The sequence below is a fragment of the Leptomonas pyrrhocoris genome (assembly GCF_001293395.1).
Source record: "Leptomonas pyrrhocoris isolate H10 chromosome Unknown, whole genome shotgun sequence".
NCBI classification, from domain to species: domain Eukaryota; phylum Euglenozoa; class Kinetoplastea; order Trypanosomatida; family Trypanosomatidae; genus Leptomonas; species Leptomonas pyrrhocoris.
In genome coordinates, this window is record NW_015438361.1 from 279,058 (window position 1) to 304,115 (window position 25,058).

General features: G+C 59.7%; 5 protein-coding genes across 6 annotated transcripts; all 5 read left to right on the forward strand.

Moving 5' to 3' along the window:
• Window positions 1-1,602: 1,602 nt before the first annotated feature.
• Window positions 1,603-8,667, forward strand: ABB37_03230 (hypothetical protein; the record flags this gene model as incomplete). Its single annotated transcript, XM_015800504.1, has 1 exon — window positions 1,603-8,667. One exon carries the CDS (start codon window positions 1,603-1,605, stop codon window positions 8,665-8,667), a length of 7,065 nt encoding a protein of 2,354 aa, XP_015660511.1.
• A 1,714-nt stretch (window positions 8,668-10,381) lies between these two features.
• On the forward strand, window positions 10,382-13,843 carry ABB37_03231 (hypothetical protein; the record flags this gene model as incomplete). The annotated part of the gene is made up of 1 exon (XM_015800505.1): window positions 10,382-13,843. The coding sequence occupies exon 1, from the start codon at window positions 10,763-10,765 to the stop codon at window positions 13,841-13,843; it is 3,081 nt and encodes a 1,026-aa protein (XP_015660512.1). The 5' UTR covers window positions 10,382-10,762.
• Window positions 13,844-14,318: 475 nt separating this feature from the next.
• ABB37_03232 (hypothetical protein) lies at window positions 14,319-17,620 on the forward strand (the record flags this gene model as incomplete). Its single annotated transcript, XM_015800506.1, has 1 exon — window positions 14,319-17,620. The coding sequence occupies exon 1, from the start codon at window positions 14,555-14,557 to the stop codon at window positions 17,618-17,620; it is 3,066 nt and encodes a 1,021-aa protein (XP_015660513.1). The 5' UTR covers window positions 14,319-14,554.
• A 1,006-nt stretch (window positions 17,621-18,626) lies between these two features.
• On the forward strand, window positions 18,627-19,908 carry ABB37_03233 (putative Proteasome regulatory non-ATP-ase subunit 11; the record flags this gene model as incomplete). Of its 2 annotated transcripts, none has more annotated exons than XM_015800507.1 (1): window positions 18,627-19,908. In XM_015800507.1, the coding sequence occupies exon 1, from the start codon at window positions 18,982-18,984 to the stop codon at window positions 19,906-19,908; it is 927 nt and encodes a 308-aa protein (XP_015660514.1). In that variant the 5' UTR covers window positions 18,627-18,981. The 2 variants fall into 2 exon arrangements, with proteins under 2 accessions (XP_015660514.1, XP_015660515.1); XM_015800508.1 differs by having other exon boundaries at window positions 18,635-19,908.
• An 811-nt stretch (window positions 19,909-20,719) lies between these two features.
• Window positions 20,720-24,996, forward strand: ABB37_03234 (hypothetical protein; the record flags this gene model as incomplete). Its single annotated transcript, XM_015800509.1, has 1 exon — window positions 20,720-24,996. Exon 1 carries the CDS (start codon window positions 21,622-21,624, stop codon window positions 24,994-24,996), a length of 3,375 nt encoding a protein of 1,124 aa, XP_015660516.1. The 5' UTR covers window positions 20,720-21,621.
• Between the last annotated feature and the right edge of the window lie 62 nt (window positions 24,997-25,058).

Consider the following 25,058-nt stretch of genomic DNA (forward strand, 5'->3'; position numbering starts at 1 on the left):
TCTTTTCTTTTTCAAAAGAAAATGAAGAAAGATATCGTTAGCATGTGCCACCAATTTGTCTTGTACGCCCCCCATCTCTCTCTCTCTTCGTTTGTTTTTAAATGCACGTACACTTCTTCCACCTAAACAAAACAAAATGGTTCCGTTTTCTTCCTCTGTGCTTCTCTCGCAGCGCACCCAGCTAAGGCAATGTGTGACCAACGCGTGCGACTGCCAAGAAGTGCCTTTTCCACCTATGGTACATCCATCTGTGATGTTCGATGCGCTATTGTTTCTCTCTCGAAGAAAGAAAACAAAAAGGAGGGGAAAAAAGAGTTGTTCCTCTGTTACGCAAAGCTCCCTTTCGTGTTTTTTCTTTTTGTGTTTTTCCACCGTCTCTCCCCTTTCTTTCCACCGTAAGATACATGCTTTCCCCCCTTTTCCTACTTTGATATTTTCAACCCCTTTTCTTCCCTCTAAGTTGACCTCTCCAGACCTAACTATCGTGCTTTCTTTAACCTTGAAGGGTTTGGTCAACGTGGCAGTTCTTCCTTCTTTTTCTCTATTGATTTATGTAAAGCCGTTGCTATCTTCTTCTTCTTTTACTTCTGTGCGATTTTCTGTCAACGCGCGAGGATGTCCGGTGTCTTCGGGACACGCCCCAGTATTTCTCCATCGCCAGCGTACGCAGCGCCTATCAGAACCGTGTCAAAAGCATGAATGAAAAAGAGTCGGAAGATTAAAAGGAAAGGAAAGAAAAAGACGAAAGGAGAAGAAAACGCATGAACGAGTGGACCGCAGCTGGTTAGCGGTGCCACTGGAGCCTTTCAGATCTTCTATCAGTTCACTTCTTCACAGCAGTTCTCGCGAGGTGTCCGTGTGGAAGACAACGAAGAGGCACGCGCTTCGATCAACCTACAGGACAGCTTTATTATACGCCATCAAAAACGTTGAAATATTAACGTATGAATGAATACACCGTATTTCCAGCGTTTCCTTCTGCATGCCTGAGTGCTTTCTTTTTCATTTTCCGTCTTCGCCCTTCTCCGTTCTCTCTTACCGCCTTCAATGTCTGCAGCTGCGCAAAAGTACTTGCCTTGGAAAAGAAAAGAAAAAGGAAGAAGCAAAATAGGTGGAGAAAGAGGCTCGTGGTCGTCTTTACCGCGTGGCCTTTCCTTCTCTTTTTTTTCCCCCTTTTACGTGTCCACTCGTTTTATCTGCTTTCCATATATATGCAAGAAAGAGCTCCTTTTCTCTTGGTATGAAGTGTTCCTCTTCTGTACCGACGAAGGGAAAAGAAATAGAAAACGAGCATTGGCAGCGTTTGCGCGCATCTTTCTGACAACACGGGTCGCCGCTGGGTTGTGACCTTTTCTACCCTCGAGACATCTTCGATGTGGCTTCTGACGTCATCAGCACGCTGAAAGCGGTTTTCTCTCTTTTTTCTTCTGTACTATTTAACCGTTCTTTAGACGTTTGCGTTTCGCGTAGGCGTTTGCTTGCAAGGGAGCACGAACTTTATTTCCTTTATTTTTTATAGATTGACTCGATTACTACTCCTCTTGCACTCGTTTGGTGGGGGGAATTCTAGAAAGCAACAGCTCAAGAGGTAAGAGTGGTATAATGGAAGACTCACCCGTGCCAATCGAGCAGCGAGCGCGGCTCGTCGAACTCGAGGCACGGCAGCAGCAGCTGAAGCGACTGTGCGAAGAGGCGTTAAAGGAGGACGACGAGCACCAGCACATTTTCCAGCAGCTGGAGGAACGCAACATGGCCTCGTCCACCGTCGGGTCCCTTTACGGGGCAGGTAGCGCTTCCGGTGGCGGGGCCGCCACCCAGCAAGGCCGCACCGCAGCCACGACGAACGACGACTTTATGGACGACTTGCTGACGGGCGAGGTGCGCTCGTTGCGGGACCCGAACAGCATCACCCGGGCCTCCTCGACAGGCAGTGTCGTGGGTGCAAGGGGCGGCAGCGGTTCGTATCCGCGAAACGCCTCCCTGGATCGTCCGGCAACGACGCGTCTTGACAGCGCCTATCGTCCACCGACGTACCCAACAACAGCGGCAGACACCACCGCTACCGCTGCCCCGACAGCGGGAGTGATGCCCCCACCGCCCCCGCCACGCGCCACGCTGTACAGCACGACTCGCCAGCCGAGGGCAGACCCACGCGAACCCACCCGAACTTCCCTCAGCCGCATCCCCTCTCCCTCTCAGCCTTCTACCACGACAGTGATTCCTCCTTCGTGGAGACGAAGCGACGGTGGTGCGGAGCCTGTTCGGCCCACCCTTAGCAGCGCACAGGGCGGGCTCAAAGGAACAGCTGCGGCGATGCGGCCCTCGAGGTACTCCGCACCGGTGCCTTCCTCGGCGCCTCTTCTCACGTCTCCCGCCGCTGCACCGCCGCCGCCACCACCAGAGCGCAGTCGCAGCCCCAGTCACAGTGTGCCAATGGCGGATCGTTACCAGCGCAGCGGCAGCTATTACCACACCCACACGATGCCGCCGCCTCCACCGCCGCCGTCGTCAACGTCGTATTCAGGCAACTATGAACGCTCACCGCGATCTCGCATGGGACTGCCATCGCCAGCCGCAGGGGTTCCGCTTTCGCGTGCCTCACCGCCTCCTCCGCCAGCACCAACGACGTCCTCCACTTTGGTTTCTCCAGATGAGGTGACAGACAATCTGCCGCCGCCGCCGCCTCGTCCACGCAGTCTTTACACCACACCGGAAAACCGCCCGAGCGCTGCCGCCAATTACCGCAGCGCACCTCTCTCACTCAGCAAAGGCCCGCCACCGCCGCCGCCGCCGTCGCCGCCCGGTGCATCGAGGAAACATGGCAATGGCGAGTCCTCTTTTGTATCTGCCACCTCCACGGATCACGACCTCGCCCGTTGGAGACGTCAGCTCGGCCGCAACGAGACGAACGTGCAGCGCAGCGGCAGCGCCTACCCCTCCCCCACTTACACTCCCCCTCGCGCCGCGCCGGCCGCTGCGGCCTCGGAAAGACGGCTGAGCGACCCCAACGCCCGCAAGGGCAGCTGGGCGAAGATGCAGAGTTTGGTGGCCACGTCGCAGCGCGGAATCGACCGACGCCCTGACGCTGCCGCAGCGAGGGGCGTCGACAAAGGGCCACACACCCAGGGCTCTCCCCCACTACCACCACCGCCGCCTCCGCCGCCACCGCCATCGTCGTCTTCCTGGTCCAAGGCGGTTGGGATGCCTCCGCCTTCTCGCCAGGACGACGCCGACTACCCATCAAACCGCTGGGAGACGGTGTCGCTGACTCCGAGCCTGCGGAGGGAGGAGGAGTCGCGGCTGCACCACTTCTTCGCCACCGACGAGAAGGTGTCCCCGCGCACCCTCGCGGACTACACGGGCACCGCCAATCGCCCCAGCCATTCCACATGGAGATCCTCCGCCGGAGGCTACGGTGCACGCCAGCAGCGGCCGTCGCAGCGACATGCGTCGCCGTTGAATGACAGGACCGCGACGGTGCTGCATTACGACTCCAGCGTCACCGATGAAAGCTACGCGTCCAGCACGGCGGGCGAAGACGTGCCTCCTCCGCCGCCAACGCCGCCACTGCAGCCTTTTGTAGCAAAGGAATTCACTCCTCGCGGCGCTGCTGCTGCTGCTGCTGCTGTACCGATGACGAGGAAAAAAGCCTCCCACCCGTACGGCGATCAAACCACGGCGTTTTCAAAGCCACCTGTGCCACCCGTCGCGGGCAGCGCCGCCTCCGTCACGCCGCTCTTCACCTCCCTGTACCCCCGGCAACAACGGAGCAGCTCCGCTCGTCCCGACAGCGGTCGCAACTCGGTCTGGGAGAATGATACGCCGCCGCCGCCACAGCAGCACGCACCGACAGATCTCAGCGGGGAGGCCGGTGGAGCCGCTGCGCAGCCCGCATTCGTCGCAGGCGGCAGCGAGTTCTTCGACATGGGTCCCGAGAAGGAAGCTCTTCTCACTCTCTTGCGCAAAAGCACGCGTGCCGGCGCGGCGGACACAGCCGCACAAAGGCCGCTGCAACCTGGGGTACGAAGCGAGGAGTCCCCTTCGATTGCACGCCCTGACGCATCAGCCGGTGTCTATGCCAACACGCCTCGCGAGAACCCTTTCCCGGCGATGGAGCGTGATGCCGACGCGGACAAGCCGCTGCGAGACGTGCACACGGCGCAAAGCCCCACTCCTCAAAAATTTGTTTTCCCACCTTTCCCCACGGACGGCAGCACCCGACGCGCACCGAGCGCGAAGGGGAAGCGACCGTCACCGCCGCTTTGTGCAGAGGATATCGCGTCACCGCAGCTGCAGCGGCAGTGCGAGGAGGCGCAGGCAAAAGCCGAGGCGCTCGCCCGGCACCTTGTGAAGGCGATCACGGACCGCAAGATGCTACAGGGCAACGTGGAGGAGTTGGAGGAGCTGGTGGAGGAGTGCAATGCCGAGGTGGGCCGGCTGCAGAAGATCGTAGAGGAGCAGCATCAAGACTCGTCCACGTCGTTTGGCGTCCAGGCCGCGCTGCGGGCGAAGGAGCGCGAGGTGGCTGTTTACGAAGACGAGATTCGTCGACTGAATGGCGTGCTGGAAGACCACCTCACCCGCACCTCCGCCACGAAGCAGTATGTGCAGAACGGACTGAGTCAGACCCTCGTCGCGAAAGAGGCGGAGGCGGAGGCGGCCATGGCAGAGGTCGGCATGGCGCATGTCGCGCAGCGCGACGCAGAGGAGCGTGCCAGCCAGCTCGCAAACGAACTCGAAACGGCCGTCGAGCAAATCCAGTTCCTGGACGAGCGCCTCGCCGAGATGGAGCGGGCGGCGGCGGCGGCGCAGTTTGAGAAGGTCAACGCTCACCTCCATCGCAGCAGCACCGGCAGCGACCCGCTCATGACAAACGACGACCGCGCGCCTCACCCACCTGCCGGAACGCCCCTGTCCGTTCCCTCCGCGGCGGAGACGCAGTATTGGCCGGTGGAGGCGCGGCGTGCGCTGGCTCAGCTAGTGGCGCAGGCGCAGGGGATTTTGCAGCAAAATGCCGAGGGCGAGCGTCATGCTGCGATGCGGCAGCAGCACATCGAGCACATGTGCAATGAACTCCAGCAGCACCTGCACCAGCGTGAGGCGGAGGTGGAGCGAGCGGAGGAAGCGTGCCAGCAGCTGCGGCAGGAAAAGAATGCGCTGCAGGCCTGCGGAGAGCAGTGGTACCAGCAGCTGCGAGACGTGAAGGAGGATGCGCAGCTCGTGTCGGAGATCATGCGCACCGCCCGCGGCGACGCCGAGGATGTGTATCTTGCCTCGCGCCTCGCGCAGGAGCGAGTGGCGGAGCAGCAAGCCGCCGCCGCCGCCGCCAGCCCCTTCGGCCCGGCTGCCGCGTTAACGCCATCGTCGTCCTCCGCAGTGGACGCCACCACGTTGCGGAAGTGTGCGCAGTTTGCCCAGCAAGTCATGAGCGACTTTCACGCCATGGCCCGCTTCTTGTCCAGTCTGCGCAAGATGGACATTGGGGACCGCAACGGGTATTTGATTCTGCAGAGCATCGCGAAGGGCCGCAGCCCGGCGGAAGGGCTCTTCATCACCGCCGACGACGCCGCCACGCCGAATCGCATGATCGAACACCTGCCTGCGGACGCCGCATCGGAGGCGAAACGACGGGTGCAGAAGAAGAAGGCCCGTGTGCTGCAGGCCGTAGAGCGTGCGCTGAAGCTGGAGAAGGAGCCGAACGGTGCATTGAAACTGCACGGCGGCCTGGACCAGAGTCGCACCACATCGTCTTCGGCAGGTGTGCAGCTGCCTGTGGCGATTCCGCTGGGGCTGCCGCCGCGTGCAGAGGTCGAGCGCGCGTCCACGGTGATGGAGGTCGTCACCGCAGACATCACACCCGAGCCGGCACCAGTAGCCCCTGCTGTCCCCGCTGAGGTGGAATCCGCAGAGGAACCAGACTCCTTCGTGGACGAAGTGGCCGACGAACTCGAGTCGGAGCCGGAGGTGGAGGTTGTGACAGCGGCGATGCAGCCCCCACGACTCGGCAGCTACAGCTACCGCGGCGGCAGCAGCGGCATGGTGCACAGCGATCTGCGCCGCCAGCCGGCCGACGTGGGGCTTTCCGCCTCCCACAACTCCTCACAGGCGACACCGCTGATGTCGGGTGGTCAGCCGTCGGCGCCGCGACCCACCATGGTTGCTGGTCCTAGTGCCACTGCGGCCGTGAGCCAGGGGAACGAGCCGCCACCGCCGTCAACGCTGCCTGTCTCGCAGAGCTCGCCGATCCCCCGCGCCGTTAACGGCGGGCCGATCTGCAGTGCGCTGTACATGGGCGATGACGCAGAGCCCCCGAGCCCGTCCACCGCCCGTCCATCTTCTGCGCAGCCAACCGTAGCTAGCAGCGCGACGACAGCGACGAACAACCCTACCACCACGACTGCCGCTCCCCCTACGCCGCCGCCGCCTTCTGTGTCGCGCCCGCTGCGTCTCTCCACGACGCCCTCACAACCGCAGTCGGCGGTCAAGGAAGCGCGCGAGACGAGCAACGCGGCGCAGCGCTCCATCGTCGACGTCGCAGCGGAGGACACCGTATTCCCTATTGCCGCCGCCGCCGCCACCGCCACCGGCAACACAACACCGATGCCCAACAGCGTGCGCAGGATCGATCAAGAAGCGTCGTCGGTCACCATTGTATCGTCGCCGTCCGTCACTCCGCAGGCCTCGGAACAGCCTCTGCACACTCCACCACCACCACCACCACCATCACCACAGCAGCAGCAGCAGCGCCTACCGAGTGAGGAGGCGGAGAAGGCAGCACCCGTGCGGCCTTCTGCCGTAGCAGAAGCCGACTCTGCCTCCGCGCCAGTTCCCACGGCGGCTGCGGCGGTGGTGCCGTCCACTTTGTTCCACGACGCAGACACGACGCTTCCATCCGTGTCCGACATCATGTCCAACGGCGGCAGCAGCAACGAGGCAGAAACCCACCCTGCACCCCTCGAAGACTCCCGAAGGCGTCTAGAGAGTCCCCTCAAGGATGAAATACCCCTACGTGCCCGCCTGCGCTCCCCCACACCAGAGGGACCGTCTCTCCCCCGCAAGACCCCGACCCCCACCGCACCGGCTGTTCTCATCACCTCCCCGTTGGAGCCTCCGCGCCCTTCGCCGACGTCGGTGGACGAGCCGCCGCCGCGCGCGGTGCGAGAGGAAAGCGAACGGTCACAGCCCGGCTCGCAGCCCAAGGACCGCAGCACAACGGCGCGCCCGCCCTCTACCCCACCCGCGCCGTGCTACCACCCGCGCTCTGAACCTGCCGGTCAAGGGCAAGGCGCGAAAGGCACACATCGCCCCAACGATGCCCGTCGCGCCGCCAGCAATGACAGCGACGGTGACGAGGCGACGCTCTTCTTCCATGAACCCCCTCGTTGTGCGGCGCAGGAGGTGACGCCCGTAGCAGCGGCGGCTGCTCCTCCTCCGCCGACGCGTAGCGCACACGCTGAGGATGCCGTTCATCCTACAGAAGCGGCGTCACGTGTGGAGGTGGATTTGCTGCACGACGATTTCGTTATGCCCTCTCGCAACGTCGGTGCCGCTGCTGCTGCGACCGCTCCTCATGTTGCAGCACGCCTCCCTCCGCCGCCGCCGCCACCTCGGACGCCAACAACACCAACGGAGCAGGCAAAGGAATCAACGGCGAAGGCCGAAGCGGACGCACCACACGCTTCGGCACAGCCCGCACCAGCGGAAACGGAACTCCCCTCGCATAGGTTTCCACACGGTGGCAAGGCAGACAAGAAGGCGTCGTCATCGTCAACAATGAGTGCCATCAGCAACAGGGAAAAAAAAGGAGAGAAGGAGCGCTCCAAGTCGCCGCGGTCGCGCCGCCTCATGGACGACGATGACGAGCCGTCGCTGCAGTTCTCCGCCCCACCACCGCTGCCCGTGCACCGGTGGCCCCCTCCCCCGATGCTACCCCGACCTTCCAACAACACCCGCGCAGAGGTGGAGGTGGAGAAAGCCGCATCTTCTCTTTCTGCAGGAGCTTCTCCGAACTCTTCCTCACTGCACGGCACTTCTGCTATTCCTACCGACCACGGGTCCTCGACTTCCGCGCATGTCACGCCTGTCACGCCAGCCGAGCAGCCGCAGGGTGGCGTGCCGGCGTATCGGCCGCTGCATCAACCACGTCGTGCGCAGCCCACCGAGGCCGGTCCGAGTCTTTCTCTCGGGGGTGGCGGCGTAGCCCCTCCGCGACTGCAGCGTTCCGCTCCTGCGTTGCCCTCCGCGCCTGCCCCTCTCGCTGGACCCTCCGCGCCAGGATTTGCGGGCCCACAAGGTAGTCGCCCCGCCGTTGCGAGGCGGGCTTCGCCGTCCTCCTCCATGGATCGCCCCCCTGCTGATGTGACGCCGGCCTTGACAGAACCGCAGCGGCCCTCGAAATTGAGCCGACCGGATCCGACCATCACGCCGTCATCCACAGCGGCAGTGGCGGCAGTAACCACTGATGAGCCAGAACCCGCACCGAGATCCCCCGCGAGGCGCCCCTGGCGGTGGAAGAATTCGAAGAGGAGGAGGTGGAGGATGTGGAGGTGCGCAGCGGAACGGTCACGCCGAAGAGAGCCGCCGCTCGTGTCCACACGACGGCGCCTGTCGATGAAGCGCGGCGTGCGTCGGAGGTGGCGACGGAGCTGGCGGCAGAGGACGACTTGACCAACTCCGGCAGCAAGCTGAGCCTCGGTACGTTCCACCCGGCACCGGACCATCGCCGCCCCAGTGTTGCCGGGACGGCCACGCCCGGCAGCCCACCGGAGAGCGGCACCTTCGACTCCACGCCCTCTCCACAGCGCCACGATGATCCAGTCCCGCACCCCGCACGGGATACCGATGCGGCCACCAACCCCAACTTTCTTCCTCAGCCCCCCTCTTCCACGGGTGTGGGGCTCCCGCATGCAGTGCGCAACGACACCGTCGGGGGCCTCAACACGAGTGCGTCGCAGCCGGCAGACCCGCTCGCTGCCGTTGCGCCGGCCCCGCCACGGGAGCCGCCTGGCCGTGCCGGTGACAATCGCAGCGGCGGCACCTCCCCTCGTCGCGTTGGCGGGCACGGCGGACCCGGCAGCAGCGAACCGGCGCCGCTGCCCACCGTGAACGTTGACGCACCGGAGTCGAATTCGTTGGGGCTGCGCCGTGCCTCGCCAACGCCAGCCGCCTCGTCAGTTCTGAGTAGCGCCTCGCTGCAGGTGCGAGGGAGCTCGACGCCGGCGGTGACGGATGCTGTATCGAGTCTGCCCCCCACGCCGCGAAGTCGTAGTGACCAGTCCGCTGCACACAGCCGTAGCGACTCAACGGTGAACGTCTCCGCCACGTCGGACGCGGCGGCGGCGAAGCGGCGAGAGGATGTGGCGCGGATTTTGGAGCGCATTCGGGCGAAGCGGGAGCAGGAGCCGAGGTCCGCCTCGGGCTCTCCAACGACGGCGACGGTGGCAAGCCCGACGTCGTCTTCACGTCCGAACAGTGAGGATCCGTCTTCTATTGCGGAGTAGAGGAAGGAGGGGGGAGGGCGAAGTTGGAAGCGATGCTAGAGATCGTTGATGGTGTGGGTGCGCTTACTAGAAGAGATGCGCGTTATATATATATTCTTGTGGACTCAGGTGGTACAAGGCGGTAACATCTGGATTATGGTTGATGCTGGGTGCGGTGGCGGTTACAGCATCTTTTTTTCTCTTTCTACTTAGATGATGAACATGTTGCATTACCCATATATTTATTTCCCCTTCTTGTCCTTGAATTGAGCTTTACTTTGCTGTGCTCTTTGCACTTTTTTCCGCATTCAATGCATGGGTTTTTGCGTAAACAGCATTGCCTTCTTCGGCTTCGCACCTCATTACACCTTTGCGCTGATGATGATGCCGGCAGGTGAGCTCGGCTGCCTCCCGTTTTTTTTTAGGGGGAGGGGGGATGGGCCTTTCTGTTGGCCAGTTAATGGAGCGTGTTGCGTTGGTGGGGGTATACATTTCTTTTTGCTTAATGTTCCTTTTTTTACTGTTATGCACTTCGTTTGGTTATTAGAATAGAGCACAATAAATATGTATACAGATCTTTGTACCGTGCGTACCTGCAGCACTGCGTTGCGCTGGCAAAGATGGCGAGTGTAGCTGTCTCAATTCGAGTTCGTGTCATGACCTTTTGTATTGTAGTCGCGCACCTGCCGTAATTCTCGATTCTGAATAAAGGAAGATGGAGAGAGACGCAGAAGCTGAAAGCCCATCCCCTTTACTGGCGAGCGGTGCTGAGCCCTAAACTCTATTCTTTCTCCTCACTATCCAACTCCACCACGCTGATGATTTCCTTCATTTGCTCTCTTTCCGCGTATTACTATCACCCACATGCACACCTTGTGGTGTACTTTATTATTCTTATGCATAGCTCAGTGCTCAGTTTTGCGAAGCCGCTGACAGCAGGTGGTGGCCCGCTCGAGCAACTCGTAGGCGAACCGCACCCCCGCTGCATTGGCGCTTCTGCGTTCGCCTCTTCCCATCGAACGTTGCAGTTTCCAAAAGACTTTGTACTTATCCTTCTCTTTTTGCTATTGTTTGTGGTGCCGCTTCACTGTGTTGTACATGCATAGACTGCCGTGACGCGCCGAAACCCACCGGAGAAAGCTCTCTGTCTTTTCCTGTCTTTGCACCGCCATTATTTTTGTTTCTCTCCCTTATTTCATGTATTGCGCTTCCATAGACTTTAGAATCATTTGTATCGCTTCATCATTTCTGCAAAAGAAGGAAAAAGAAAAGCAACTAGCGCGATGAACACCTCTGCTGACGTCGGCCACACCTCCCTAGCAGATGTGGACTCGATCGACACGCCACCACGCGTAACGCCAGCGTCGTCGCCGCTACCAAGAGCGACGACAGTGACTTCAAGAAAGGAAAGCTCTAAGAAGCCGCACCGCGCTGGCGACGACATGGAGGATATATTTGACTCCCAAGCGTCATCCACTGCCGCCTCGACAGGGCGTCAGGCACCTGCAAAAGAAGTCTCGCGTGGTGGCCACGCTGCGCCGCATGGCACAACGGCGAGGGAGGGCAGCGGCGACAGCGCCACAACCGTCACGGCCTCCGCCACCGGCAGCACAGTAGCACGCACCCGCGTCCCTTCAAAAGAAAACTTGTACGGCCATCGCAGCCACAGCAAGAAAAGTCCAACGCAGCGAACTAGGTCACCGAACGTGCAGCGCGGCGCGCCGCAGTGGGGCAAGGTGAGCAGCCCCGCAACGCTGCCGTATTCAACGCACCCATCCACGCCGGCGCTGGCCCAACAGTACGGCGCACACATGACGGCAGATCAACCCCCAAATGAGATAAACACACCGACTCCGCACGTCAAGGGCCGCACAGCGGAGCACATCCTAAAAACTGAACGCGATCCAGCGGTGAGCACGGACGCGCTGCTGCGGCGCATGAAGGACAAAGAAAAGGAATTTGACGAAAAGATCCACACGATCCACAACACGTTTCAAAATGCAGGTGAGCAGCTCGTGGTGCGGGACGGTATTATCGCCCAGCTGCAGGACGACCTCGCCCAGCTGCGCTCGGAAGCTAGTCACGTTCGCAAAGACTATCAAACCCGTGAGGAGACGCTGCTGTTGCGGGTGGAGGACATGATGCGAGAGCTGCAAGAGGAGCAGACGCGCACAAAGCAGCATCGTCGAGCGGCGGATGAAGAGGCGAGGCAGCTGCGAGCAGCGCTGAACACCGCTGACAAGCAGTTGGCCCAGCAGCAGCGCGTGTCGGATGACCTTCTTCGTCAACTCCGCACCAGCGATAAGGCGTTACAGGAAGAGAAAGCAAAGCACGCGGCGGCACTGCAGGACAGCCGGCAGATCTACGAAGATAAGCTAACGGAGCTTCAGCGGGTGCACAGTGCGGTGGGGAAGGAGCTTGTCAAGGCACAGACGCGCAGCGAGGAGGCAGAAAAGGACCGTGCGGAGTGTCAGGCGAAGCTGCTCGAGCACGAGTTGGACAGTCGACGTCAGCGGTCTGGTGATTCGCGGAAAACGAAGACGCTCGTCACCGAGAACGACGCCTTGCGAGAGGAGGTGGAGGCGGTTCAGCTCAGCATGGCGCGACTCCTGCTGCTCATGTCTGAAGTTCCCGCCCTCGCCGATTATCTTCAGTGGAACGAGCTGAGCAGCAAGTTCGTCTTCTTAGGCTACCCGACCCAGTACTTCGCGGATGGAAATGCGGGGAACGGGTTTCGCACGATGAGTACGTCTGGCCGTGGCAAGTCAACGCGCAGCCAGCGTAACGACAGCCGTCAAACCTCACCAGCCCGAAGACGTGCGGGTGGCATCTCCTCTCGCTCTGCGGAATATCGTAGCGGCCTCGACTACAGCGGGGTGCATCTCAGCCCTTCTTCCTCCTCTGCTGCCGCTTCTCCCTACTATCAAGATGTGAACTTTTCCGGCAGCTCGTTTATTGGGACCGGGGTTGAGGACGGCGTGTACGCGGGCGTCGCCTCGTCGCTCTCCAAGAATGTGTGGCTCAGCGGCCGCTGGGCTCAGCAAATGATGGACATTATCGCGGCAGAAAACATATTTACCCGACTGAAGCGAATTAAGCTGCTGGAGCTGGAGGAGGCGGCGCAGTTGAGTGTGCAGCTGCCTTCTGCGCGTGACGTCCTCGAAGGCCGGCGGCCAGAAAAAGACTACTGGATACCGTACGACGTCTTCATCGAGGCTCAGAAGTTCAAGAACAAGTACTACCCGAAGCTGCCCGCCATGTCCCACTTTTACCCGTTTCTGATTCAGCTGAACAGGATTTGGCGCGCCAAGCTGCAGGATCGCCTGCGTGTGCGACAAGACGACAGAAGGCGACCCGTGTCGCGTCAGCGATCGGCGGTGGCCGACTCGCGCAGCCCCCATCGCCGCCGCGCGGGGGACACGACCAACGAGGGCGAGGTGAGCATCCGGACGACGAGTCGGAGTGTAACCGCCTCCCACCTCGATGCTCATCGGCCCGAAGAGCTGCTCAGCGAACTCGTTCACTGCGAAGCCTGTCTCAATGAGATTCAAGAGGAGCACCATCGCCTGCGTCGCGATGTGCGCCTTCATGTCAGCAGTCAGAAAACACGACAGCTGTTCCATCAGTACGATGAGCTGATCTGCAGAGCACACCGTAGTTTTGGACATATGCTCCGACTCGCCGATGAGCTGTACAGTGACAGCAGCAGCGCCGCCAACAGACAGGCGGTAACAGGCGAGGGCGACCGCGCGCAAGCGAGAGCAGCGGAGTCGCTGCGCGATGCACAACGGCAGGCGCAAATGGCGGCTGACATTGCCGACGCGGAAGATGCGCGGGATCACCTGCTCTGCGTAGTCGAGCGCACCTGCGAGCGTGTCTGTGACGTGGGCGACTCTTTGAGTACGCGGATGGTGTCCTACTACAGCGATTTGCACCAGCTCATTCATATTCTTCACGATCACCTTCGTCAACTTCGCGCGCGAGGCGACACAAATGGCGAAGATAATAGCAGCAGCACCAGCACCGTCAGCAGCAACAACAACGGCGATACGCAAGGTGCTGGTGGCGGTGCCACGAAACAGGCAAGAAGACGAAAGGAAAGAAACGTGGAGCTGTCGCACGAACTCCGCCGTGCGCTTCTTGAGCAGTACGGCACCACCGAAGCGTTGCGTAACGACGGCGCATCTGCGACCTTATCACCTGCATCGGGCGCTATTGGCGTCGACTCCTTGCTGAAGTTGGCTGCCAGTGTGCTTGACTTTGGGAATGAAGTGCGCAAAGAGGTCGCCGATGCGAGTGCCGCCCTGCGCAACATCGCTGAACAGGCCATGCATGAGGCGGATCCGCTCCAGGAAGATGCCTGAGGTTAGTTTTTCTCTCGTTTTGAGGGTGCCCTTTTCCTTCGTCGACGGTGATGTTGTGTCTTACGGATTGGGCTTGGCAGCGGATGCCGTGAAACCCTTGCGACGAAAAACCCCACTCTTTTTGATTTTTGATAATAGATGCATCCCCCCTCCCCCGCCTCCACACAACAGCAGCAGAAAAAGAAGCCGGTGAACAACCTAACTGGTTTGCAAACCCTTAGCGTGTTGCAGCGTCTTCTATCTGTGCGTCTCCAAGCGGTGCTTATCGAAAAGCGGGAGAAGCGAGCTGACCTTTTTTTCTTCTCCGGCACCGCAAAGCGCAACAAAGATGTCCACTTCAACCCGCACCAGCAATGAAGGAGGTGTTCAAGCCACAAAAAAAAGCAAAGCTTCACTCCCTTATTCCCGTGGTCTCCTTCTGTTTTTCCCTCTTTCTGCGACATGGATGCACATTCTCGTCTCTTCTTTTATATGAAGCGTATCTCCTGATCATCAAAGGTGGTTTTCTTGTCCAGCACTGTTTTAACATCGTTATTCTTCTAAAAAGGAAAAGAACTCTACTTCCACTCTATCGTACCAAAGATTATCAACATCAACGCCGCTCTCCGTGTCAACTCATACGTGGCATCGTTGGTGGACTCTTCTATATATTTGTTTATCACCTGCTGGTAGCACGTGCACAAACAAAAAGAACGCGCAGACGTTACAACAATGAGCTCGCAGAGGCACCACGCACGTTTCGGAGCGGATCAACTAGCCTGCATTGCTTCCTACTTCTCGTCCGCCTCTCAGCGGCGCCAGCAACAGCCGCACGGCCGCCTGCCACTCGCCTGGGTGGCCGCCTCCCCCTCCGCGCGACTTGTGGCGGAGCAGCGCAACGCATGGGTGGTGCTTCCGTTTGATTCCACCGTCTTAGCAGGCAACCCCTACGCACTGGACGAGAATGAGGATAACGCCTTTGGTGTTGCACTGGCCAACGCGACCACGCCACTTTTTATTTTGAACGAAGCGCTCGGCCTCGGAGCAGCAGCAGATGGCTGTAAGGGTGGCGCACCGACGACGGCAGAGTTGAGCGACAAGCCCGCCTCGCCCACCTCTACTTCTGCGAAGGCCGTATCGTGGATTAGCCAGGCGACGGAAAGCCTCGCGGATGTGAACCATGCGGCTGCTCCGGTAAAGACACAAAAGCCTGCCTTTTGGGGCACCTCACGGGCGAAGCCGCCGGCACAGAAGTCGACGCGGCCCAGCACGGGCGTCCGAGGATCGCGGGTGGAGGACCCGCTCGAGGAAGCCCACAGTTGTGGGGTGCACGTTGGAGGGCTGACGACGGTGTTGATCTCCGGTGTGCACCTTTATGAGAAGAGCCTTTTGACCAAGTCGCGTGCGTCGCGGCCCTCTCAGGATTCCGCTCCGAAGCAGCCCACTAATGCTTCGCCCCATACCAGCAAGCAGCGAATAAACCCTTCCGCAACGCTTTTGTTTCCCTCCACCACGTGCTGCGGCGGGTCCGTGTCGTCGCTGCTCGCGGTGCCGCCCAACGCCGCCGTCTACGACGCAATCCTCACAGATGGTGCCGGTCCCGACTCCCTCACTGCATCCCAGGTCAACAGGTCTAACCTGTTCCGCGACGGTGCGGAGCTGCACGAGGACGACGGCGGCGCCGAGGATGAGACGGCGCACGACCCGCAGACGGCCGCCTCCGTGTACACGGTGCAACAAGTGAATAAGCTGCACAGGCAAGTGCGTGACGGAGACGTCGCTGATGCCTTCACCACGGTGTGGTATCGTCACGTCTTCGTGGACGCCGAAGAGGTGACCGCCAACGTGCTGTGCGGGGTGTCGCAGTGGTGGTTGCAGCGACCGGTGCGCGTACACGAGCTGCCGACAACCAAGGTTTCTAATCTACAGCAACAGCATCGCGACGAGGCGGCAGCGCAGCCGTCTCTGCTCAAAGCACCGGCGCTGTACGTCAAGTTTGTGGTGGACATCGGCGCGGATCTCTGGTGGCCACACCGCCTCCTCTCTGTCGTGCGTCATCGCTTTGCAGAACACCGCTGGCACTCCGTCGCACTGGTGCGGTGGGTGGTGCTGCTGTGGCTGCTGCTGTCGGTGGTGCTCGAGAGCGTTGTGCACGGTGTGCCGAAGATACCCACCCGCCACGCGGCTTCCGCGCAGCAAGACGCGGCGGACCTTGTTGCGTCGTTCTACCGCATGGGCGAGACGTACGGTGGACAGGACCAGCTGGCGGCCTTGGATGTGAGCCACACAAGCACCCGTGGCGTTCACCTGCTCGCGTGCGCGCTGGGTAAGGTGCTGGGCGCGTGTACAGGCATTGTGCGGGAAGAGAAAGACGCACGGCTGTCGAGCCGGCCTGACCACTTTGGAGCGCTGGACGTTGCGGGCTGCATTCAACTGCATCACCGGCAGGGCGAGATGCACCTGCTCGCGGCGCACCTCAAAGCGCTTCGCGAGTGTTCCGCGAAGCAGGCGCGAGCGGCACCGTCAGCCGCTCCGTCCTGTCCTCTGCCGCTGGTGAACCTGCTCATGATGCTCTCTCTTGACGATGTAAAGGTGCGTGCGACGCGGTCAACGACGGGGCTGGCCCTTGCCCTGCTGAGTCACCACGGCGACCTTACCTGGATAAGCGGTGCGGGCTGCAGCCTTGACAACGCCGCGCTGCACGAGCTGGGCAAGTACGCGCTGCTCGTCGAAGCGGTGACCGCGACACAGCCGTTGCATTGCGGTAGCGCAGCGACCCATCGCCCGTCCGCGTGTTCGATTTGTGCGATGGACCTGACGAGTGCGCTCAGCCTGGACGACTTGAACCCTGTCGCGTACCTCCCGCAGTTGGAGCAGCTGTTGGTGCCCTTCACGTACGTGATCGACGATGGAGTGGCGCGGCTCGACGGCCACACCTACCCACAGGACCTGCGTGACTTCCTCGCTCTGTGCCCGGAGGAGAAGATGTCGACCTTGGAGGAGCCCACCCAAGCAGTCGTGAGGGAGGGGATGCAGGCGCTACAACAGCTCACCACCGTCTCCTCCGACAGCACTGCATCTTCACGGGCACCAAACACGAGCCGGAAAGCATCCAGGGGCGACAGCAGAGCGTCGAATCCTGCTGTGGAGGCCCTGCATCAGCGCTTCCGGTCCCATCTCTATCAAGTCGACTTCACCTACTGCAGCTTCCTCTCGAGCGTGAATGGGCTAGTGAATCAGCAGCGGTTGGAGCTACTGAACTTGAGTCAAACGCGCATCAACAAGGATGGGATGTTCGCCAACGCAGAAAAGACCCGCCCTTCTTCCACCGCGCACACCCCATCCCCCCCGCTTCGCCTTTTCGTCGCGGAGATGTGCGCGCACCTCAGCGACCTGGGCGGTCTCGCGCACCTCAGCACTTTGGAGTGCATCGTCGTCCGCAGCGGGTCCCTCGGCGATGATGGACTACGCTCTGTGTGTACCAAGCGCATGGATCGCCTTCAGCTGTTGGACCTCAGCTACTGCGATCGTCTGCATCACGTGAGCTGCCTCGCCAGCTTGCCAGCCTTGGAAACCTTGATCTTGGATAGCAGCGATGTAACGCCGGCCGAGGTGCGACAGCTGCGTCAAAGTCGCTCGCTGAAGACGCTGTCCGTGCGGTTCTGTACGGGGTTTGCCTTCATTGGCAAGGACAAGGCAGAGCTGGAGGAGGTGCTGGGTAAGTTTCCCTGCCTGCAGCACTACGTGTACGAGGACCTCGTCGGCGATGACGAGCTTCGAAAGAAGAAAACATCCTAGCTGCGATCTCGTGGCGAATAGGAAAACCAAGTAGAACTCTTTTATATATAATATTGGAGGCCTCCATTTGAGCTCTGTGCTTGTGCAATCTATATGAGACGTGTGTGTGTGTGAATGACTTGCGCATGCAAATTCCGCTCTGTATTCGTACGACGTGTCCTTTTTGTTGCTGTCGTCGTTGAATTAAACTCGAATCCCCTGCACCCCGTCATCACGAATGACGGATCTGCTAGGAAGAAAGCAAAGCGATATGCTTCTCTCCTCATTTACTGCGGCCTCACGTGAATGGCTCAGCTTGTGTGTTTCAGCCACGTGTTTTGAGACCATCCAACCCTCCTTTTTCTCTCAATGTGTGATCCCATCACGTTGCCGTTATTATAGTTCAGTAACGGACACTGTTTGGTGCCTTTCCCCTTTTTTTTTTGGTTTCTCCTGCACACACACTTGGAGTTCAAACAGAACCCCTATATATAACCCAATTTTTTTTTTTGCTCTCTTCTCTTGTCAACACGCACCTCAACCTCTTTTAATGTGTTTTCTCTTGGTGCACCTGTCGTTGTTGGTGGTGATAAGGAAACTACGAAGTTCCTCTGCTGGGTAAGTAGTGTTTTCCCAGCTAGTGTCTCTCGCTTGATTGCTTTGCCACTGACATGCAACAACCATCTTTTTGTGTTCCTAGTGTTCTTGCATCACGTCGCGTCTTATCGGTGCATTTGTGGTACAACTGCGTTTTTCTCTGCTGTTCTGTCGCTTGAAGCCATCAAATACAGAAAACAGAGAAAACAGACAAATGCGGGGAAGTGATCGACTGGCCTGTCATTTTGGCGGGGTCGCTAAATGAATTGCCATCGCGTACACGTGTGGCATGATGCAGTTTTGTTGACTTTTATTTGATTCTTCAAAGAATTATAACGCTGCGTTTTCGTGGTCAGCTTCCCTCTTCCTCCTGTTTGATCGATTCCCCCTCTCCCTCCCCTCCTCCCCCCTCTCACTCACTCGCTCACGCAGTTGTGTAGTCTCATACGTATATATTGTTGGACGATTGTTGTTCCTCTAACGCTCTCCGACGTTGGAAATAGTGAGTTTAAGTGGTTGTTCTCGTCTACCCGCACATTGCATTCCTTTCCGTTTTTTTTTCTTTTTACGAGACGACAGGCCGCCGTTGAGTCTGTCCATTCTTATCAAACGTTTCCTTTGCCTTCTCTTTACCCACGAAAGTCGCATCCACCTGTGTTAGCGAGGGAGTTTCTGTCTTGAGCACTTCACCGTGACCCTGTTCTCGTCGTTCGTCTACCAAAGAAAGCACGCACGCACCCCCACCCCTCTCTCACACACACACACGTACGAAGCTCTTTGCCGCCATGGACTTTAACATGATGACTGGCGGTGGTCGCGGCATGGGCCGTCAAGCCGAAATGCAAGACGCGCGCGATACATCGGAAACGATTCAGATCTCATCGATTGCGCTGCTAAAGATGCTCATTCACGGCCGGGCGGGTGTGCCGCTGGAGGTGATGGGTCTCATGATTGGGGAGGAAATCGACGATTACACGATTCGGGTGGCGGATGTCTTCTCCATGCCGCAGACCGCCACAGGGCAGTCCGTCGAGGCGGTGGATCCAGAGTACCAGGTGCACATGCTGGACAAGCTGAAGCTGGTGGGCCGCCACGAGAACGTGGTGGGCTGGTATCATAGCCACCCCGGCTTCGGCTGCTGGCTGTCCTCGGAGGATGTGATGACCGCCGCGGGTTACGAGAACTTGACGCCGCGCAGCGTCTCCGTCGTGGTGGATCCTATTCAGTCCGTGCGTGGCAAGGTGGTGATCGACGCCTTCCGCACCATTCCGCAGGACATGCTGTCGATGCGGGCGATGGGCGAGTACGTGGAGCCGCGGCAGGTGACGTCCAACATCGGCTTCTTGTCGAAGCCCTCCGCTGTTGCCCTCTCGCACAACCTCAATCGTCAGTATTACAACCTGCCGGTGACGTTCCGCAAGAAGAACCATGAGCTGCGGCTGCTGCTCAACGTCTACCGCAAAGGGTGGCAAGAGGGCTTCAAGTTGGAGCAGGCGAAGGTCTACCAGCGCGAGACCCGCACCAGCATCCGCGAGCTCATATCGCTTGCGAAGCAGGCCGAGAAGTACATCACGCAGGGCCGCGACGAGGACGATCTTGGCAACGTGGGTCAGATCAACACCATGTCGCACCTGCAGATGGAGGCGGAGAGCGTGATTCACCGCAACCTGAACCAGTCTATCGGTGCGATGATCAACGCTGTTGTCTTTTAATGTGCGAAGGCGGAAGATGAAGCGGGTGCGCGAGTGCGAGCGAAGGTCAGAGCAGTACTCAGCAGCTGTTCCTTCTACAAACCATCTGCGCTGCCGCGTCGTGACAGCGGTGCGTGTCGGATGTGTTCCTCTTTCTTTTCCTTTTCGTTCACTGCCCGTTTCACGCACACTTGCAGTTGATATCCAGATAAATGCCTTCTTCTTCCGTTGCTTCATTCAATCAGTCGACTTTTTTTCTCGTTTCTGCGATTGTTGATTGTGTGTGTGTGTGTGTGCGTATGTGATTTGCCTCTACTTGTCTTGTGAGCCATGGCTCCACGTCTACTATTAGTTTTTGTCTGTGTGTCTCCGATCCAAACAAACAAACAAAAAACCCGAGGATAATCGTCCTCGTAGGGCAATGACGCTGATGGCGACACCCGCTGCTTTTACGGCAGGGTTTTTGACCTCGTCAACGTCGCGCTCCTTCTGATGTAGCGTACCTTCCTTTTCGCATTTGATCACGCAGACACACACACACACACACATGAAAGGAAAGCTTATACATCTCTTCTCCTTTAAACGGCACAATTGAAATCACCTCTTGTCGACCCAAAGTTTTGTGTTCTCCTCTCTTCCCCACCTCCTCTGTTGTTCAGCGACTTCTTTCCAACCTTCTCGAACCCGCTTCTCGCCCCTCTTCCGCTTCTCCCTGCTGCTATTTTTCCCATCCTTTCTCCCTTTTTTTGTTGGTTTTACCGCGTACGCTCTGATTTCTTGCTTTATGCCTGCTGTGCTTTCTAACTTGCACCGAAACGCTTCCCTTTGGTGTAGTCGTTCTTATTCTATTGCTTTCTTTTTTTCTCCGATTTCCCCACGGAAAGGTGTTCTCTACATACGCACACATACATACACATCATCTAGGTAACCTGTGGTCGTCTCTGTTTTCAGGGTTTGTAGCAGTTCTCACCCCTCTCCGAGTTAAAGTCGTCTCCCTTCTTTCTGTTTGTGTTGTTCAAACAGCTGTCCTTTTTAACCGTCCTTTTTTAAAAACCTGATTGAATGCGCAGACTGAACCCATGTATTTCTATCGATTCTGTTCGAGTCTATAAACGCATATATTCTCCGTTTTCCCTCTGCTTGCTATTTCATTGCACCGCGATCTCGCCTCGCTTCTTGCTTATTGTGTTGCTTCGAGCCACTTTTCGTGCTTTCTTTTTTCTTGCTGTTTCCGTGTAAGTGTATCCGCGTGCTTTGCTGCTCTCTTCAAGTGTACTCCCTCCTCCTTCTTTTAGCTTGAGTTGTGCTCTGTTCACGCCCCTACTATTTCTACATCCTTTCCAAACCCGCGAAGAAGAACACCCTCTCCGCCACGTGTCGTACTACGGCATGTCGGTTTTTATTCATATGGGAGCGCAAGAGCTGCTGACAGAGGGCAGCACCGTATCGACGGCGAAGCGGTCGTCCGCACACCCCACACCCTCCCCATCCCACACGGTAGACACCGCACGAACTCCCGCTGTAAAGGCAGGGAATGCAAAAGGACAAAAGAGCAGTGCGCCGGTTGCACGGCCCGCGACATCGACCGCGGAGCCGACGCGGAAAGCCCCACCGCAGCCTTCCCACACGGAAGCCAGGCGGCCTCCACTTCCACCAGTCGCCGCCCATCGCTCACCGTCTCCCTCGCCGTCCTCCTCATCCTCCTCCAGCGACTCGGACGAGAACTTCGTGTACATGCTGGACAGCGTCAAAACAGCAGAGGAGGCGATGGAGCGCGTTCGTGCGGTGCAGCAGCCCAAAGAGCGTCCCCTCTCCACGTTCTTTAGCGGTCTGCCCGGCTCCACCAGTAATCTAGCAGACTTGGTAGACGACTCTCCCAGCAAGGCGCCAGCCGCGCCGCGTGCGATGAAAGGCGGACTTCCGGCTACGATGGAGGAGTTCTACGAGTGTCCGCGGTACACCGTCTCCCTCACGGCAGCGCGTGACGCCGTCTTCTCCGATGCCCTTTCCGGCTTTCACTCCTACGTGGAGCGCGAGAAGGCGCAGCGGGAGCGGTTGCGTGCGCTGCAGCGTCCCCACCCCCATCCCCACCCACACCAGCACAGCCGCCCCTCACAACCGTCGCAGCAGCAGAACCCGCGTGCAGCCAAGTCTGACGCACGTGGTGGCCCACACAACACTTTGTTGTCCTTTTCGAGCGGTGCCACGGCGGAATGGAATGCAGCGCTGGCGGCCGCCGCCCCACCGCTATCATCATCGTCCGAGAAGACAAACGCCGCTACGGCTTCGACATCGACACCAGCGACAGCACCGATACCTTCGGCCATGGCGTCATCTTTCCCCATCCATGGAGATCCTCAAGTGCAGGAAGGCACTGCAGCCTCTGCCGGCTCCTCCAGCGAGGCGACGTCCACACCCGTCCCGTTGCTCGACACGGCGTCGCCAGCTGATGCCCCGGTGACAGGCAGCAGCACCGCCACCGTCGCGACGAGCTCTGCAAAAGACGGCGAGGCCGGCCCGCAGCACCTTTCCGCCTCCTACATGTTCATTATGCGGAGTCGCGATACGGAGGCGCTGAGTCCGGTGTCCTCCCCACGCGTCAAGCCGCAGGGCGCTGAGTTTGGCAGGCTCCCGCTCAATGAAGATAAACCGTCGGCCAAGAAGATGCCGGCCCTCGAGGACTCTGTCCCGTCGGCGGAGGTGCAGCAGGCGGAGCCAAATGATCTCGAGGCAGAAGCGCTGAAGCTACCATTACCACTACCACCACCACCGCCGCTACCACTACAGGCAGCAACGAGTGCGCCGTCGAAGCCGACATCGTCGGTCGCCACGACCTCTGCCGCAGAGGAGGCAGCAAAGCTAGAGGAGATGCAGCTGCAGACGCTTCTGCAAGAGCGCATTTATCAGCGCGCCCGCGTTCCACTCGTCTTTCGGTGCCGCTACGCCCTCGAGTTTGCGGAGACAGCGGAGGAGCACCGGCAGCGGGTGCAGATGCGCGACCACGTTCTCCACAACAACGAGCGCCTCGCCGGTCCGGGCGGACTGTCGCGTGAGATGCGTCAGCGCATCCGTGACCGGTACGTGGACCCGAACACGGTGGCCCCGGAGTGGCCGTACGTGTGGGAGCAGTTCGAGCGCGACCTCCCCCGCGAGACACTCTTCATTGAGGACACGCCGCACCACGACGCCGAGGATGCTCTGGCTGCCATCGTGAGCTACGTCGAGTACTGCTACGACACGGCTCAGCAGAACATTAAGGAGCGGTCGGAGAAGCTGCTGGCGGCTGCCAACAAGGAGAGCGGAGAAGCGGGTGAAGCAGCAGACGGGACGGCAGCCCGCGACGGTGCGGAGTTGTCGGGGTCACCGACGGCGCCGAAGTCGAAGGGGTTCTTTGAGTCCATTTTGTCCGCCGGCTCCGCCGCCATCAAGGGTGCTGTTGCGACGGTGCGGTCAAGTTTGCCAGACTTCGTCGGCGACCCTCTTCTGGCCGTCTCCGGACTCGATCCCGCGCTGTATCACGCCTCCCTCCTCTTCCCAACGGACCCGAGGGTGCGTAGTGAGAAGATTTTTGCTGCCGTGCGCGAAGTCGTGCTGGCCTCGCAGCAGTCCTTCATGGGCTTTCCGTATCAGCTTCTCTGTGAGCAGATCGGGACGGAGCGCCTCGGGCTGGCGCTGGAGGCGTTGGCGATGGACCAAGAAAACGATGACGATGAGGACGACGTGGAGGAGAACAGCCCAGCCGATGCGCCGCTGCACAGTTCGAACCGGCCGCCGCCGCAGCGGACCTCAGCGGAGGTCTCCGCTCCAATTCCGATTGGCGGCGCAGACGAGCCTGACGACGAGAGGAAAAAGAACGCCTCGATCTCCTCGTGCCGGTCCTCCATGCCGAGTTCGCGGGTGGTTCGAATCTACCAAAGCTTCTCCTCGCCGACACTGCGGACGGACAACGAGGACGGTCGACGGCGTCGCGGGCACTTCCCGCACGGCATCGATGAATGGAGCGTCTCGCCGTCCTCGTCGTCGTCGTCGCACGCCTCTGATGTCGTCTGCTCCCCCTTTTCGCCGGAGACGGCGACGGGGGCATCTGCTGCCAAGGGAATACGTAAGGCGAATACCGACCGCCGCGAGAGAGCGCACGACACAGCAGCAACGGGAGAAGCAGAAAACGAAGGGGAGAAGCCACGGCTGGAGGCCGCCCGACCCCCGCCACTGGAGCATCTCGTCACGAACCACCTTGTGCCCAACACAGCTGCCTCCGCTCCGCCGCCCGCTGCGCCGGCCACCAAGCAGCAGCCGCCTGCGCCGCGCAAGGGCAAACTGGCGCAGCGCCGCCGTGAGCGCCGACGCCGCCGCCGCGGCCAGCTGCCCCTCCTCGTCGGTGAGCCGCGTCCGCACGAGTTCGCTATGTTTCTCGACATCGTCCGTGCGCGCGTCGCGGCGAAGGCGGCGAAGGAGGAGCGGAGGGAGCGGGCACGGCGGCGACGGGAGCAGGCGCAGCGGCTGGTGGAGCGCCAACAAGGGCAGCGGCACAGCGCACCGGGCTCTCGCGCTGCCTCACGCGGCACCTCGTCGGCATCCCTTGATGCGATGACGAAGACACACGGAGATGCTAGGGATGCCGACGCTGCAGCGCCGTCCCCTGCACCCGCAAAGACATGCGCCTTGTTCCGCGAAGACGTGGAGGGGTCTGCGTACCTGCTACCGACACATCCCGCAGCAATGAAGACGGCTGTTGCTGCGCAGATGCCAAAGTCACCTCTCTCCAACTCGCTTGGGCGGCAGGTGATGCCAGCTGAAACCCGCGGTATGCGAATTCGGCTCTTTTTTGACAAGCCGCGCAACGTCCCTGTGGTGGTGGTGAACAAGCTGTTCCGCCTGTTTACGGTTCCAGGGGTGCGAGGGCTAACCTCGTCCTCAGAGGATGAGGCAGAGAAAGAGGGGATGGCGCTGAGCACGCGCAGCAGCGCAGTGGACGGTCAAGGTACCACACAACGTAACGGCCGAAGGTGTAAGTACTCGGAAAAGAGTCTGTTGCTCTTGATCCAAGTACAGTTCTCTCTCTTTACGAAGGACGAGACCGAGGTGCGGTGGAAGTGGTGGAAGGTGTAGCTTTCGGTCTCGAATTATTTGTGCGTTGTTCACGGTTGCCTAACCTGATCTCTTCAGCTGAT